The 18,951-nt window shown below is 40.0% G+C and overlaps 1 protein-coding gene across 1 annotated transcript; it reads right to left on the reverse strand.

The window, feature by feature from the left end:
* Positions 1–15,502: 15,502 nt before the first annotated feature.
* Positions 15,503–17,070, reverse strand: HNRNPA0 (heterogeneous nuclear ribonucleoprotein A0). Its single transcript, XM_047085045.1, has one exon. The coding sequence runs from the start codon at positions 16,784–16,786 to the stop codon at positions 15,866–15,868; it is 921 nt and encodes a 306-aa protein (XP_046941001.1). The 5' UTR covers positions 16,787–17,070; the 3' UTR covers positions 15,503–15,865.
* Between the last annotated feature and the right edge of the window lie 1,881 nt (positions 17,071–18,951).

Raw genomic sequence — 18,951 nt, forward strand, 5'->3', positions numbered from 1 at the left:
ATACTAAAACTCTTGTTCACAGCAAACAGTCAACAAAATAAAAAGGCAACCTACTGAATGGGAGAAAATATTTTCAACTCATATCTCTGATAAGGGGCTAATATCCAAAATATATGAAGAACTCATATAACTCAAATGCATAAAAACAATCCAATTTAAAAATGGGCAGAGGATCTGAATAGACTCTTTCTAAGGAAGGCATACAGATGGCCAACAGGTACATGAAAAGATGCTCAACATCACTCATCATCAGAGAAATGCAAATCAAAACCTCATACCTGTTGGAATGGCTAGTATCAAAAAGACAAAAAATAACAAGTGTGGAGAAAAGGGAGCCAGAGTGCACTGTTGATGGGAATGTAAATTGTATAGCCACAATGGAAAACAGTACGGATGTTCCTCAAAAAATCGACAATGAAACTACATTTCATCCAGCAAATTCCACTTCTGAAGAAAATGAAAATACTAACTCAAAAAGATATCTATATATCTGCACACCCACGTTCACTATAACATTTTTCACAATAAACAAGGCATGGAAACAACCGTAAGGTTGTATGTATGTATGTGTATACACACACACATACAGTGGAGTATTATTCAACCATAAAAAAGAAATCTTACCATTTGTGACAACATGGATGGACCCCATTGGCATTACAAGTGAAATAAGTTGGAAAGAGAAAGAAAGATACCGCATGATCTCTCTCAGAATCTAAAAAAACAAAACAAAACAAGCAAGCTCATAGAGAAGAGACTAGTCATCATCAGAGGCAGGGGTGAGGGGAGAGAGAAATGGGTGAAGGGGATCTATAGGCAAAAAGAAGTTATTTTCAAAAGTAATCAAATAAACATGAGTTCCACCAGAACATACACCATACATGTGAGGGAACTAAGGTTCTGAGAGTTAAATGGCTTGACCATAGCCTCAAAGGTTTGAACCCAGGTGTGCCTGACTCCAAAGACCAGTATTAACTACTGTGCATGGCAGGCATTTTCTCCCCCTTACTACTTCCATTTCAGAGATAAGCCAACTGAGGCTGAGAGAAAGAAAGCAACTAGCTCAAGATCACCCAGTTGACTAGGGGACCAAGTGGGACATGGAACCAGGTCCTCATAAGCCTGGCTTAACACCTCTTCCACCTCACCTATCAACGGGAGAACAACAGCAAATGAACTCCTTAAAGATATTAACACAGGCTGGTATCTAATGCTTCCAAACACTTACTACTATAAAATCCTTTACTATAGACTCCTCTGGTCCCTTGGCTTACCAATCAGACCTAGCCAAAGACTGCTCTTGGGGACAGCCGGGAGCACACCACTGGAACCCATCTGAGTCAAAGAAAAACCAGACCAATTATATATACCAGCAAGCAGGGGGCTTCACACCATTGTTAGTACTTTGTGAACACTCAAATTCAGGACCTTTGTAAAAATTCCTTCCTCTCTGGAATCAGCAGCTGGTGCCCTCTGCTGGCAAATATGTACATCTCTTCATAATAAAAGCTAGACCTACTCACTTACACCAATGACCTTTGCCAGGGAGGCAATCTGCTTCCTTCACAGAATATTCTGTTCAAAAATGAGTATTAATTCCTACTTACAACTTTTTCATAGGTAGTTTTAATTTTAAATTGACTGCACTGGTTCTCTACCTGCAGAACTCTATCTCCTGTCTCACCTCCTTTGTTCTTTCCTTTCTGGGTACAAAGAAAACTGTTTTTGTTTTGTTTTGTTTTGTTTTACATGAAAATGTAAAATACAGATAAGGCATAGCACCAAAATCAAGAATACGTCATGTGTACGCGAATGAGTTCAGGTCTGCACATCTAGCAGGTACAGAGAATTGAGAGAGACACAATGCTTGAACATAATGTAAAACCCATGAGCAAAAATGTTCAAACATTCTGGTCACTCACCACAGCTGCATTCTTACAACGCAGTCTCACGGACTATTTCAGTCTGTCTATGCAATGGGCTGTACCAGGGAGCTACAACATAAATCCTATATGAATAAAATGCCAAAGAGCTTACAAGCAGGTTGGGGAAATTACACATGGAAACATATAAATAATGGTAAAACAACAACAACAACAACAACAACATACAACAACAACAAGAGATTCAAGAGAAGTGCAGAAAAGGGACTGGGAACTCAGTGTAGGAGGACACAACTTTCAATTTGGGAGAGGAGGGAGCAGGGCCAAAGGAAGAGAAATAAAGGTGCACACTGGGTAAGTAATTTTGTGGAGGTTTAAAAAGGATATTCGTAATTGTAAATAGTTGCAACTAGGTAATTACAATTTCTCGTGGCTTCACTTAAAATTAAACAACAACAATTTAAAAGGTTCATTTAATCCTGCTACTTTAATATACTTACATATTATATACTACATTAAATAATACATGTTACTACATATTTTTGTAATTTTTTATTGTGGTGGAATATACATATAACTTACCATTTTAACTGTTTTTAAGTGTACAATTCAGTGGCATTAAGTACATTCACAATGTTGTGCAACCATCACCTCTATTCATCTCCAGAACTTTTTCATCATTCCCACAGAAACTCCACTAAACAGTTAACTCTCTATTCTCTCTCCTCCCCCAAGGCCCTGGTAATCTCTATTCTTACTTTCTGTTTCTATGAACTAGCCTATTCTAAACACCTCATATAAGTGCAATCATACAGTTGTCCTTTTGTATCTGGTTTATTTCATTTAGCATAATGCTTTCAAGGTTCACCCATGTTGTAGCATGAGTCAGAATTTCATTTTTTATGACTGAATAATATTCCATTGTATGTATACACCACATTTTGTTCATCCATTCACCTACTGATGGACAACAGGTTTCTAACACTTCACCCTTTCACAGAGCACAATCTAGTAAACATTTCCCTGGTCACTCTCCACAACCACATTCTTACAATGCAGTCTCATGGACTATTTCAGTCTGTCTATGCAATGGGCTGTACCAGGGAGCTACAACATAAATCCTACATGAATAGAATGCCAAAAAGCTTACAAGCTGGTTGGAGAAATTATACACATGAAAACATATAACTAACGGCAAACAACAACAACAACACAGAGCACAATTTAGTAAACATTTCCCCAATGTTTAACATTTATAGTTTTAATCTCTTTTTATAGACAATGTTATAATAACTGCGCAAAGGCTGTTTCTCCTTTCACTGAATTGTTTTCTTAGGTTAAACTCCTAGTATTGGAGCCCTAGAGCCAAAGGGTATGATTAATTTCATAGTTCTTACTAAGTACATCCATATTTGCCCTCCTTATTCATCAACTTTCCCAGCCTATGGAGAAGTTACTGTCTGCAATTTCAGTTGTAAAAGTACAAAACTGTGATTAAAATCATTTGGAAGGTAACAAACAAATATTTCTACCAACTGAAAATAAAAGCTTTCAAGCTCACAGCTATATGGATCCAGAGATTTGAGGGCAACTGGCTGTGACTCTGAAGTCAGAAAGCAGAAATTGAGAAGACAGAGATCTGTCAAATGGGCATTTTTGCCATAATCTCCCTTCTGTGACCCAAGTCTCATCTTCTCTTTATCAAATTCTTCTCATTAAAAGATCAGGACAGGATAACTTCCTTCCCAAGGGAGTAATACAAAGTCATAAAATCAGACCAGCTTGCTATATACATTTCATTGCAGAGACTTTACAAGCAAACAAAATGTGATCCTTCTAACATACTGACATAACTACATCTGTTAGGGGATGTTGCTGCTTCTAATAGTTATATTTCTTTTCTCCCTAAGGAATCATTTATGGTGCCTATGTCAATTTCCTTCACTTAGATCATTTTAAAGACCGATATAAGGCGGTCCTTTTTATAAACTTGCTTACAAAGGATGTACATGATGGCAGTGAGTCTTCCCATGCTCAAAACTGCCAGAAGCCGCTCAAAACTGCTCGAAGATGCAATAAATGAAAAGACCTAGAGCTTTTAAAGAAATTAACAAAGTAAAAACTTCTCAGAAGAGCTCTCCATTCAACATAGGGCTGGCTGACCTATGCGACAGGTTTTTTGAAAACTCCACCTTCTACACACAACCTGATGTTTTCCACTTAAATTGATAACACACACACACACACACACACACACACACACACACACACACACATATCACCTGTGTCTGGTGTTCCCAAGACCAACACAACACTGAGAGACTAGCTACAAGAAATCACAGAACTCAGCACTAAGTGTACTCACAACTAAAGTTTAATAGTCACATAGTTAAGGATACACAGTCCAATCATAAGGAAAAAAGACACAGGTAGTCTGGAGGAATCCATGTACAAAACCTCTTTTTGCTCTCTCCCTACCATGAGGGGTCACAGAGAATACGCTTCTGTGTAATGTTGCTGCCAAGGACTCAGTACTCAAGATTTTATAGGCACCCACTATCTAGAACTTATCAAAATTCCAGACTCCCAGAAGGAAAGAAGGTGTTTAGCATAGATCAGATTGCAAGTGAACGTAGACAGTCTACACAGTGGACCACCCTTCTCAGTTAGGAACATTCCCTCAATCGAAGTGCCCTGACAAGGGTCAATCTTGCAAGGAGGCCCTCTACAGAGAGCACAGCACAAATTAAAGATTCATTTCAGCCAAATATAATCAATCTCTCTCATATATACACACATATATATGTATACACACACATACATATATATTACACATACACACATAGAATTAAAGAGATTGTGGGTTTTTTCACCTTAGGCCAAGTTGCTCTCGTTGCTTTGCTCATTAACCCTCATTGAAAGCAACTATACCAAAGGAATAGGAATTCTGTTCTAACAGATGGAAAGCCAGAGAGACTATTAAAATTCAAGGCAGATAATTACACTCCTCTGTTCAAACTCTGAAATGGTGCACCATTCATGTGGCAAAAGCCAAAATCCTTACAACAGCTTCCAAGTCCCAGCATGGTCTGGCCACTCTCTGACCTGATCAGTCACTCCTTTGCTCCTCTTCCCCCACCATCACCAACTTGCTCGTCCTCAAAAAGGTCAGGCACAATACTACCCCAGAGCTTCTGCTTTCCTAATCCTCTATCTGTAATGCTCTTCCCCTATATATCTGCACTACTCACTTCCCCATTTCCTTAAAGTGTTTCCTCAATTATCACTTTCTCTGAGAGACCTACCTATACCACCCTATTTTAAAATGCACTATTTTCACAAACATCCTGCCTTACAGCACTCCCTATTCCTTAATTTTTCTATACCATTCACTCATCATCTTCTAACATACCATACAATTTATTGTATTTCATTGTCTGTCTCTCTCCACGAAAATATAAACCCTACTGAGGGCAGGGATTTTTGTCTCTTGTTCACTGCTGTATTTTCAGCTAAATCATAGGCAGAAGAGTCATAACTTTAACCTAACACAGTAGGAAATAAGGACACTAAATTTCAAACAATGTGAGAAAACTCATGACAAGAAAGGAAAGTAACTTAGTGCAAAGAGCTAGGTCTTCTCCAAGTTTGATGGTGCCTGGAAGATCAAGTCATTAGAAAATGTGGAAGGGATTTAAAATTTTTCACTAACAAAAGAAAACACAGGTGTTAATAAAAGGAATTATTTACAAGGCTGTGGATACAGGAATATCAACAATGTCTGGGAACCATCTTGGGGTTAGCAACAGCAAGTCTGAAGTGACTATAGGAGGGAGGAGTTACCAGGAGCCAGAACCTAGAGCTGTGAGAGAGAGCTATTGGAATAGAGCTGTGGCCAATGAAAATCTGTCTGCTGAGTACAAATGCGTATTTAGGGAGCAGGAGGAACATATAAGTGGACCTCACCTCTCTCTCACTCTTAAGATCTCCTGCTGGTTTCTCCCAGTGCCTAATCCCAAGAAGCCAAAGAAGAGAGTATGCATCAACAGTGCAAGAGGGTTACCGTTTCTCCACATCCTCTCCAGCATCTATAGTCTCCTGATTGGTTCATTTTAGCCACTCCGACTGGTGTGAGGTAATATCTCAGTGTGGTTTTGATTTGTAGTTCCCTGATGAGGAGTGACATTGAGTATCTTTTCATGGCCTGTTGGCCATCTGGAGGTCTTCTTTAGAGAAGTGTCTATTCATGTTTTCTGCCCATTTCTTCACTGGATTGTTTTTCGGGTGTGGAGTTTGGTCCTTTATAGATTTTGGATACTAGCCCTTTGTTATGTCATTTGCAAATATCTTTTCCCATTCCGTCGGTTGCCTTTTAGTTTTGTTGATTGTTTCCTTTGCAGTGCAGAAGCTCTTTAACTTCTTCATGAGGTCCCAATAGTTCATTTTTGCTTTTAATTCCCTTGCCTTTGGAGATGATGTGTCAAGTATAGGGGCACTTGTACCCCAATGTTTATAGCAGCACTTTCAACAACAGCCAAAGTATGGAAAGAGCCTAAATGTCCATCAACTGATGAATGGATAAAGAAACTGTGGTTTGTATATACAATGGAATACTGCTTGGCAATGAGAAAGAATGAAATATGGCCTTTTGTAGCAACATGGATGGAAGTGGAGAGTGTTACGCTAAGTGAACTAAGTCATACAGAGAAAGACAGATACCATATGTTTTCACTCTTATGTGGATCCTGAGAAACTTAACAGAAGACCACAGGGGAGGGGAAGGAAAAAGAAAAGTTAGGGAGGGAGGGAGCCAAACCATTAGACACCCTTAAAAACTGAGAATAAACTGAGGGTTGATGGAGGGTGGGAGGGAGGGGAAAGTGTGTGATGGGCATTGAGGAGGGCACCCGTTGGGATGAGCACTGGGTGTTGTATGGAAACCAATTTGACAATAAGTTTCATATAAAAGAAAAAAAAGTGTATGCAGTTCTTTAAGAATCAAGTTCCCAAGAACACCTTAAGAGAAAGATGGAGAGTGGGCCTGGAGAGGCAAAGAGTAATGGTTAGCATGGTAACCATTTTGTAAAGCTATGTGCAAAAGACACAATACATTAAAGTGCTTACCAGCATCTTCACCTATGTTCCAAACCTTCCTTCTAAATCTCTTCTTCCCATTCCCAGGGGCATCAACCATCCTCCGAGTTACACAGTAATTCTCATTAAACTACTCCTTCCTTCCTTGTTCCCTACATATCCAGTCATATGACAATTTTACTTTCACAGCTTCCTACAAATCCCCTCAGTTAATTTCCAGCACTACCCCCCTTGTTCATGATCTCTTTTCTTACCTGATTAACAACAGTTGTCTTAACAACCTTGTCACCCAAAATATCATTGAAATGCCAACTATTTTACTCAGTGCTAGGGAGTTAATCTGTCTAAATTGCACTCACTACCACTATTATTGCTCAGTAACCTCTAGTGACTTCCACTGCCTGCCAGATAAGGTCCAAACTCCTTAGCATACAACTCAAAGACCTGAGTAATGTGGTTTCAACTTCTTCCAATTTATTTTCCACAAATCTCCTTTACCCTTAGTACAAATTAGCCACGTGTATCTGAAGTTTAGTGGGAACAGCATGAACATCAAAATCAGACTTGGATTCAACCCCAACTCAACCTTTTTGCCAGGTGAGTGGCCTTGGAAAAGTTACTGAATCTTTCTGAGGTGAGCTTCAGCCACCAATCTGTGAAGGAGTGGATTAGCAAATGGATCCAGTCAGAACATTTGTAAATGTAATTAGTACAGTGCTTAGCACACAGGCTCCAGGTAACTGCCTATTTGTCCCTTTACCTGCAATTACCTCTTTCTTCCCAATCGTCTCCATTTGGCCAATTTTTTATTGGCCAGTGCTCTATCCTCCACAATGCTGTTCTTGATCTTTCTTCCTACCTGGAAGTCACTTCTCCTCAACATTAACATAATTTATACCTTCCTTATAACAAATACTTAAACACTTACAGGTAGCTATCATGGTTCATCTCTCTCCTACTGGAGTTAAAACAGCAGAGGTTTAGGGGGCTCCCATATTCAAGCTCACCCAACAAGTGAAGGGCAAAGCCTGGGTTAAAAACAGTATTTTTAATCGCAGTATTAAGAATGATCTACAGACTATATATGCCTATGTCACTACTCTTTTTGAGACAGTTAGTTACTCATTCACCTCATTAACTGTGCAAATATCGTGTGGTTGGGGGTTAAATAAAGGTACACCTTTTGCTAGGCAGTCATAACTGTTATCAGAGGTCATAATGTTAACATTACTATGTGCCAGACAAGATAGTTTAAGTCCTTTAAATGGATTTTTTCACTCAATCTGTTCAACAACTCTGTGAGACAGGTATCAGTAAAAGTCTCTCCTTTTTGAAGACAAGGAAACTGAGGTTCAGGCCAAATTGTTCAAGGTCACAAAACTAGAAAGTGACATCTTCAGACATCTTGTCTATTTGATGCAAAAAAAAAAAAAAAAAAGTCCTTAAGGACTATGAAATATTACATCAGATGCTTACTCTGAGGCCAATTATATTTGCAACATAAGCATCAGAAAAAAAAATGCATCTTTCATATGGTATCCAAATAAGTAATCAGGGAAAGAGTGAAGCTTTAATAAAATCCAAGAATGTACACTAAATAACAATGGAACTAACTCCAATTTGTATGGTGTAAACAACCTAAACGGTGCCATGATGCTGAAAAGGAAAGGATCCACCATTTCAAAAGAAATTGAATTCCAATCAGAATGCAAGTTATTTGAAGACAGAAATCATGTGTGTCTCACTGCTGTGTATCTCCAGAGCCTAGATGTCTTCTGCACAAAGGTAATCGATACCTGATAAAACTGATGGTAAACAATGGAAAATACACATGTCGTTTAAATGTTCACATCAGAGAATTTTAGAGCAGATGGATGTCACAAAACTCTTTCGGGTGGTTTTCGGAGGGGGGGGTGGTGGTGTTTGTTTTAAGCAAACCGAACTGATAAAAGAATCAAAGGAGCCTAAGAAAATCTGCCTAGGTAGAAAAGGAAGCACAGATAAGAATGCCTAGCAAGGTATCTTCTTGAATCTTTTTGTTCTTTGAATATTCAACTCATCCAGCTCCAAGTGCAAGTAAAAAAGGAGCTATAAAAGTAAGTACATGAGACTCAAGCGCCCTTTCTACCCTTCCTACTTTGGGATTTCTATTTTAAGAGCAGTTTTCAAATATCTCCTTTTTATGATAAACGTTTTATCTAGTAGCATTTAAATTCTCATTTAGGGAAAATGTGAAGTTCACCCAAAAGCAAGTTCCAAAGTCAAAGGCTAATTTTCTGAAACCAGTTAGTTGTATGTCTCTCTTTGAAATGAGCAATAAATTCTATTTCCCAACAAATTCCACACGTTATATTTAGTAAAAGACTAAATTTAAGCATCAAGAACATTCACAATGTGCTAAAGTCAAATTCAATTTGAAGCTAATAATTCATGCCCACTTATTTCTCAAATACTGCCTCCCTCCAAATTATACAAATATTAACTCCATTTTAAAAATCAAATTTAGAGAACATGTAACTTTTCAATTATGGCAAATTCAGTTTCTTTTCTATAAGAAACTTTTCTTATAGAAAAGAAACTGAATTAAAAAGAAACTGAATTACTGTAGAAGTTATTTCTAACAAAATTATATTTTAAAATCAACTAATAAGTCAAAATATTGGAAAGATATTTACAAGATGAAAATGCAAGAATGGTAAGGATGCTAACTTTAGCTTAATAAAAGGGGTCTTCAAAATATGAATTATACTCCTTATGGAAAGATTCATTAATATGCACTGATTATCATTTCCCACTTAATATTTCAACCGTTTTGGTTTTCTAACACTGAATACTTTTAAGTTCTGCCTCCCTTAAGCTGATTTTGCTATCAATACTTCACAAAAACCATCAATCATAAAATGATGCAAAATAATTTCAAAAAATAGATGATGTGCTTTTAAGGTCTTTGTGGTCTAGTAATGGCAAGAAAAAATGTATACAGCCCAATACATCATGATCTGCATTTTGGTCTAAGCTGTGGAATGTCCTTGACCAACTCAACCTAAATGACAAAACTAGTGCAAATGTCTCTCATGTTTAACATTGTGGGTCAGTGAAATGACCCACAAAAAGAAGTCCCCACTACTGCTTATATGTCTGACTAAAATGCTCACACTCTATCATAATTGTTTAAATTCCCACCACCCAAACTAAACCGTGGGTATCATGTTGTGAGCAAGGGCTCATCCTTACTTTTTAGCTAAGTCATGTCCAGTAAATTGTTTAATGAATTATAGGAACTCATCCAAAGATTCCTCTTCAAAGCTGTTACTGAATAATTACCAAACAAGACTAAAAACTAAGAGTATGAAATTGGAAAGGATCTAAGCAATTAGTCTCCACATCACAGGAAAAAGAAGTCCAAAGAAAATAAATTGACTTACCAAGGTTAAATAGTTAAAAGAAAATAAGTGGACTTACCAAGGTTAAATAGTAATATCTGAATTCACATTTCAACTGGAAATTGAGATTTTGGGCATTGCCCACCTCTGATCCAGAGTAAATCTCTCCCAGTATACCACTTCCCATCTGCTCTTTCCTATTCTTTCTCAGAGTTTCTTGAGGAAGTACTTAGCAAATCACTTAAAATTCAACTTTTATAAAAGCGATTTCTGCAGTGAAAAATCTCTATTCACACACAGCTAAAATATGATGCTACACATTTTAGGTAGAATGAACTAGTAAAGAACAATAAACTGCCTATTTATTGCTATAAAATCCCAGACCTTAATGTACAGTCCCTTCAGAATATAAGGGCACTAAGGCTTTTTTTTTTAATGGAGATAAATTACGTATTTTTTAATCAACTTTCTCACAAAAAAACTGAAACACAAAGTTGGGCGGAAAGTTGACAGAAGTAAAATTGAAAATGTTAGGACTGTAAATATCCAAAAAATCCTTTTAAGGCTCTAGCAGATTTCTTAGAGAACTATCTGGATACCAGTATAACCAACAGCTTCAACCAGGCTCCCAAACTTGTTTTTTCTGCTTTTAAATGTTTAAATGGCAACACAAAGCTTGCAAAAAGTTTTAAATTGAGAAGAAAAACTGGAAACATGCCAATCAATAAATTATGGTGTGTTTTTTTACTATAGCACACCATAGAGTCATATAAGATACGTGTAGAAATATGGAAGACCATCTTTGATGTTAAAATTCAGATATATGCATATGTAACTATTCATCTTGCTATGCAAGCTATGCAAAGAAAAGATCTAGAAGTAGACTGTTAACACAGGTTATCCAGGCATTAGGAGAAAATGGGAGGAGCAATTTTTTTTTCTCCCTTTACAATATGCTTTTTAAAAATAAGGGAAAAGATGCCTATTTCTTGCTCCCAAAAGCTACATGATCTTAAGCAAATTACTTAAATTAGGTAAGCCCATAGCTAATACATAACACAGAGATAACAGGATCTCATCAAAGAATTATTCTAAGGACTGAAATAAATCATGCACATAAAATACTTAACACAAGACACATAGCAAACATTATCAGTGGTACCTTTCTTATTTTTTCAGACAGTAATGAAATGTCCTAAGTAATATATATAGCCATCATATGGAAAAACTGGTAAACATTTCTGCAGTAAAAACTAATGGAGAAAACAAAAAGGGAAGATAGCAATATAATGGTCCTCATAGGTCATTAGCTATTATGTCACGTATAATCTAGCTTTGAAAATTTTCAGTCAAATGTTTTCACTAAATTACCCTAAGTCTTTAAAAAAGCCACAAGGGAAGATGTACCTTTCTGTATGTATACTAAGAATTGACAAATACTTAAGACACCACAAAACTGGTACATTCTCAGTCTAGCACGTTTAACTGTGAGGTAACCATCTCACCAATTAAGTACACATTTGATCAGCAAGAACATATCTGCAAGGATAAAAATCACTGCATTGTTCATAACAGCAAGAGAAGAATAATTTAAGTTCCACCTCCCTTAAGCTGATTTTGCTGCTCTTGCTAACAGCAAGAGAAGAAACCTCATTCCATCAAAAGAAGGAATGTTTTAAGTTGTAAAAAGCCATACTATGGAACATTTACAGTTGACCCTATACAGTCGACCTGAGAAGCATACAAAAAAGAGCTAGCTGAATATACATCTATGAGTGATTATCCTTGAGGACTGGCTCATATTAGTAAAATACTTACTTTTCATTTAGTTTGATTTATAACCAGTTATTTGTTTAACCCTAATAAATTTATTTTTAAAATACACCAGCCCCAAGAGTCAATAAAACCTCGTATTTTCTATTTCCTACTAATATTGCTATTTTCTGTAACTTGAATTACAATCCAAGTGTTATGCAACATAACAATTTTTTAAGTAACAAATTGTAGAAAGCAGGTTTCTTAGGTTTTACCTTTTAAGGGACTTTCTATTGAAAAAAACCTTAATGTATTTTCACTTTTAAGAGAAAGCATAAAACAAAGGCACATCAAAGTAATCTGCAATGAGACATTAAGAAAAAAGCATTGCCCTACTCTGGTTTAGGGGCAATCTTTGTTGCCCTATTTCAGATGCAAACAAAATCAGGCCTTAAACAGAACAGGATATTTCCCAGTGAACAAAACCTTACACTCAGTAAGTTGATCAAAATGGGAGAGACTAACCCAAATGTTATCTTTCTGGGTAAAATCCATATACCGACTAGATGCAATTCTGATCAAATCAATCCAACATCCAAAAGCCCACTTTCAGTCAGCAAAGACACAGGCACACAAAATTTAACATAAAATGCAAATTCTCAGATTGGAGAAAGCAAACACTTAAAAAGTAAAGAAGCCTATCAAATAATTGACACTGTCACTTCTGGTTGAGGAAAATAATGATAAATACTAAATTTTCAAGTAAACTCAATCCTTTAGCCTTGCTTAAAAACAAAAATTTATCGTGAAGCAGATTTAAATAAGAAATCTATGTTCAAAATCGCTAAATTATAGGAGGAAACAATCAGTTTATCATTCTACAATTATCCCTATGAACATTAACCACCTGCAAACTTAAAATTTAAAGTTACTAACAATCTTTAAATACCTTCGAAAACATTCAATTAATGATTACAACTGAATTTATACTAAAAATACTGTAAATGCAAAAGTTCTTCACAAGAGGGAGAGAAAAAGTAAGTTCATTTTTTATAATCTTTCAAATTAGACTCAAGCATGGCGCAAAAAAACTGTATTCAGTACGGACTAGATTCTGTACCACCTCTTCCCATGAATTCTTTCTTAAATTTTAATGTTCGGATAGCTCTCATAGGTGAAAGGACTTAATACAACTCATTACCCCCAAAAAAGAAAAAAAAAAAAAAAACCATCAAAAACACTTGCATAAAAGTTGACAAGAGGAATTCCATAAAAACTAAATACCACTATGCTTTTGCCTTCACTAAATAACCAGTCCAGATTACAGGAATCTGTAAATACATGACAAGGAATCTGTAAAGGTAAAGACATGACAAGGAATTACTAATATACCAAAACAGCACCTTGAGGTGTCTAATTAACAGGTAATCCTTTTATATAATTCATTATACTTTCTAGAAATCACTATGTAGGGAAGGCAAAATGATAACCTTATTAGACTTTGGAAACCCTCCAAAAGTTGGAGTGTTCCAAATGACCCAGAAGAAATAGATCTTTCCACTGAAGCTGAATAAAAGGCAGAGTAATAATTATAATGAAAACTTTAAGCGTATCATTTTCTGTATCTTAGACGCACCTAAAAATCAAGACTCAACTACCAAATGAAAAAGCCCACATGTGTTTCACTAAGAGTGAAAAATGAATTTAAGGAAACCATAGAACCATTGAAGAGCAAAAGATCTGACGATATTTATTCAATATGCAAAACATCTATCCCATTTGTCACAGAGGTATACTTAAAAATTTGTAGCAAGCATCAGCCACTACTGAGCAGCCATAATCTAGCCTAGCAATGTTGACCTTTCTTCCTAGCTCTCAAAAGGAAAACCCTAGCAATTAAGATTTAAAAATTGGCAAGAATTAGAGATTAAGAAATATACGGTAAACAAGAACTAAAAAAATGCCAATGCTAAAATAGTCTTTTTTACTTTAAAGCCCATTAATATCCCCTCAGAAAGCTTACTATATACATTTGGGCTTTGGAATTGCAATGTTCAAGTTAAAAATTTTACCATAACATCAAATCAAGTGTACTATATTATAGGTACTCTGATGCCACCCACCAGGTTATACATACTCTCACTCAATCATGTAAAGAATTGAATTCTTTATTTGTGATATCCATAAACGTTGCTATTCTATATTTCTATCCAGGAAAGCAATTTTCTCCTATATCATTGTTTTGTTTTGTTTTTTTTTTTATAAACAACAACTTGAATTCTATTGCATGAAAGGGCTACAAATATACATTTGTTAACCAAGCAGAATACACAAATATTTTGCTTTACAACTTGCACCTAAGACACCAGTACATGTAGCTGGTTCATTAGTTGTCATAGCAATTTGGGGCCACTGCCCAAGCTATGCATAGCAGTTTACATTTTCAAATCTCATGTAGAAAGGGCAATTGTGATATGGATTGTTAACTACATTCCCGTAAAGCCCATCTTAGTTACAAGAAAATGTGTAACCAAAGTCTGAACAGATTTTTGATGGCAAAACTTGTAAAACTGATGCAATTATCCTAAACAAGATTTTTTAACAAATTGTTTTGCAGATACACTGCCATTCTGCCAGTAGATGGTGCTACAAAGGTGGGGGGAAGGATTTCCAAGAGGACAACAGTTCAGCTATAGGAAAAAACGTTTAAATCTGCTCTGAAAATACAAAAATGCATTTAGTTTAAGGGTAAAATATAACCCTTATTTGTAACCATTCATTACAGACAAACCAGTAAGAGGGATGAAACTAGGCCATCTGAAAATTTTTAAACAGTTTATATGAATGAAAACACATGCTTAACACAAACTATTTCTTTCGAGCTACACAGTACATACTTTGAAGTAAATTCTCATAGAAAGAAGTGACCAACCATGTCAAGATGATAAGGAAATCGCTTAGTACAAGAGATGGATGCACAGAAACTTTAAAGATTTTAAAAAGCTACATCCACCACTTCAAAAGTTTTGCCTGTAAGGTTTAAAATTCAACATGTCACTAGAAGGGCAACAGAAAACAAAAACAAAAACAAAAAAACAACCCACCAAAGGACCTTTTAAAAGTTTCTCTAAGTACACATCAAGAATTAAGAGTTAACACGAAAAATTTTTAATATCCCTTAAAACGGTACGGAATGGATCCTAGAAAAAAAATGTTAGACATATACGGTCAAACACAATGATTTATTAAAAATAAAACGTAAAAATGATTTTTGTACATATGCTTCCAAATTTCAGGCATGGGATCCAAGTAGATTTCATAGAAAACGCTGTAGCCAGGTATCAAGTCCTTACAACAAAGTAAACTACCCCCCCACCCCAACCCCCGCCCCGGTTTTGCTACAGAATCAGCAAGTTCACTCCCTCCCCCCCAAAAAACACAAATTAAAACAAGACATTTTGCTAGTATAAAAACGACCAAGGTCCAAGTAATAATAAAAAAATAGAGTCCATCAATGACTGTAACACAAAAATGTGTATGTGGGGCCGAGTCCATCTTCAGAGGGAGAGACAAGAGAGGTGGCAGGCAAATAGGGCAACACCCCCAAGGATAAGCAGCCATAGAAGCGGCTCCCCCAAGGGCAAAATGGGGAAGGCGGTGGGAGAGGAAGGAACTCAGGAGTTGACCCTAGTTGGGTTGTTGAAAAGAGCTACCCCTATAGCCACTCCCAGGCATTTTTAGATTTTTTTTTTAGAAGGAGCTGCCTCCATAACCACCCCCACCGCCATAGCCGCCTCTGTAAGGTCCACTGTTACTGCGACCTCCCCAGCTGCTGCCACCGCCACCGCCGCCGCCGCCGCCCTTCATGGGCCCGTACGAGGACTGGTGCTGGCTGTAGCTGCCGAAGCCGCCGAAGCCGTTACCGTAGTCGCTTCCACCGTAGGACGAACCGCCTCCTCCGCCTCCGTACGCGTTGTAGCCGCCGCCACCGCCACCGCCGCCGTAACCACCGTAGCTGTTGTAACCGCCGCCGCCGCCCTTAGACAGGCCGTTCTGGTCTCGACCACCGCCGCGACCCCGGCCGCCTCGGCCTCCCCGGGAGGACCGGGAGCCGCCTCCGCCCCCACCGGAATGGATATCCTCCTTGGGGACGGCCTTCTTCACCTCCACGCGATGGCCCTGGATCGGATGGAACTTGACAACCGCGGCCTTGTCTGCCGCGTCGTGATTCTGAAAATACACGAAGCCGAAGCCACGCTTCTTGCCGGACTGTTTGTCGGCAATAATCTCGGCCTTTTCCACAGTGCCAAACTGCGAGAAATGCTCGATCAGGTCGCCCTCGGCCACGTCTCCCTTAAGGCCCCCGACAAAGAGCTTCTTAACCTTGGCGTGGGCACCGGGCCGCGCCGAATCCTCCCGGGACACCGCCCGCTTCAGCTCCACCGTGTTGCCGTCCACGGCATGGGGCGAGGCGGCCATGGCGGCATCGGCCTCCTCCACATTGGAGTAGGTCACGAAGCCGAAGCAACGGGAGCGCTTGGTCTGGGGGTTCACCACCACCACGCAGTCCGTCAGAGTCCCAAAGGCCTCAAAGTGGCCGCGCAGGCCCGACTCACTCGTCTGCACATTGAGGCCGCCGATGAACAGCTTACACAACTGGGAATTCTCCATCTCCACGGCCCGGGCCTTCCCCCCGCCCTGCGAGCTCCGAGGTTTCGCCGTCGCCGTTATCGTTGGCTAAGGCCTCCTCACAGCTTGGGCCCAGCTGTTGCTGGAGCCGCCACCGCCGGTCACCGACGGGGAAGGGAAAAAGGGAAGGGGAGGGAAGGAGGAAAAGAGGAAGGGGGAGGGAGGGGAGAGGTGCCGGCTAGACGGCGAGCCGAGGAGACTGGAAGACAACCAGGGCTGCCGCTACCGCTACCGCCACCGCCACCTCCGCTCCCCTATCTGGGCACCACACAAAGAGGCCGCTGAACGCGCGCGCACCCTCCCCGAGGCGTGCGTCACCGCCGACGTACGGCAGCCTAGCACTGCCCGCCAATCCCTGCGTGGCTCCCTCTAGTCCCGCCTACCGCGCCGCAGCGCCGCTCTCGGTCACGGACTCCCCGCCCTCCGCGGTCGATTCAAGCCCTCGGCCTGCGCTGCTCCCGCCACCGCCTCTACAGCCCCGCTCTCACTCCCTGGCTCCCCCGTGTGCCCTGACCGGGGACTCTCCCGGCTCCCCGCGCACCTCCGCAATTCATTTCCTCCCAGCCCCGCGGCTGTTCCCAGTGTTTTCCCCCCTCCCCTAGCCGTATCCCCTCGCCCAACTCCGCAGTGGCGTTCGCGCCAGCCCCTTGAGAGACATGTCAGTTCAGCCAATGATCGCGATCCGCTCGCGCCCACTTCCGTTTTCGGCCGCGGCTGGACGGGCGCGCTCCCCAGTGCGCGCTGGCCCCGGCGCCCCCTGTGTGGGGGACCTGTCTGCCACCCGACGCCTTGCCCCCGCCCTGGGCTTGGGAGTGGGGGTGAGCGGGGGCGCGCTGCGGGTCGTTCCCAACGGATGCGTCCTGGGGCGCCACGCGCGGGCTTTTTGAAAACTTGACTGTTGGGGTTGGGGGCTTGGATTTACCCGCCGCGTTTCTACCGGGCCGCTACACCTGGCATCCTCGCCGCCCCGCCCCCCTGTCCGCACAAAGATGGAGGGTAGAGGCCTGGGAGGGAAAGGCGGTTATTAACCGTTCACTGACGCACCGACGTGCAGTTAAACACTGGCACGTGGCCCGTCGCAAAAGCGAGCCCGGGGCCAGGTGAAGGACAGCGACGTGCTAGAAGCGCTTGCGATTCCTGACCGCGGCGTCGCGCGAGACCCCCCGCCACCCTGCGGCCGGCCTTGAAGCCCTTCCCGACGCCCTGCTCTGCCTCCCTTAGCGTACTCCCACAGCTGACATTTTCATTTTACTTCAGGAACACATCGTTTTATGCTTCTGTGACCTATGCGATGCTTCCTTCCCAACAAAAACGTTAGCTTTTTGAAGGTATTTTACAACCGGGTGTCGGAGGATACCATACATAAATATCGCGCACCCCTGGGAACTACCTTACCTACCCTCAGGTGAAAATGCAAGCAAATTACCAAGGCTTCCATGTATCGAACCTTTGTGTCAAGCAAGATACAAGGAATAGGACATAGTATGAGACATTACATGACCAAGAGCCCCCAAAACCATGTGGTACTTCCTGAAGAAAAGGAATTCCTCACTGCATCCTGGAGTATTCAGGATTGAATGGTGTGAAAAGCGGAACTTGCGCTCCATCTCTGATTCAAAGGCTAGATAAAATTTCTACAGGAACTTTACATGAGCAAAATAGAGGAAAACTATATAAGGTTCAAGGTACAATAGGTAGTTTGAAGCAAGAGGTTTTTGATAGAAAACCGTCTTTGGTAAGATAGGTTTAGAGTCCTTGATATTATGGAATGCCTTGAAATTTAGATTAAGTAGCTTAAATATTATTGCAAAGGCATATAGATAAGCTTGAAGGCTTGAGAACAAAACGAGTCTGGCACTAGATATTGGGCAAGTCACTTAACCTTTTTTAAAAATGTAACCAGTTTTATTATCTGAAAATCAAAACAATAAAACACTCCCCTGTGTGGTAAAAATTAAATGAGATTCCATATGCAAACTCACAGTGCCTAGTACATAGTAAATGCTCAATTTATCTAACAAATATACCAGATGCTGGGAATATGGATGGCAGTCAACAGAGCCCTCACAAGAGCTTACATTCTACTGGGGAAAAGCAGACAATAAAAATGGTAGTCGGTAAAGCCTCAGACTCTTGATTTCAGGTCA

This window comes from Lynx rufus, unplaced genomic scaffold (assembly GCF_022079265.1).
Source record: "Lynx rufus isolate CCGP_SWC_20201006 ecotype Redwood Valley unplaced genomic scaffold, mLynRuf1.p SCAF_1, whole genome shotgun sequence".
NCBI lineage: Eukaryota > Metazoa > Chordata > Mammalia > Carnivora > Felidae > Lynx > Lynx rufus.

What these genes read in the sequence shown, in the direction of transcription:
- HNRNPA0 (XM_047085045.1), bottom strand. Translation starts at nt 16,786, where the DNA reads ATGGAGAATTCCCAGTTGTGTAAGCTGTTCATCGGCGGCCTCAATGTG.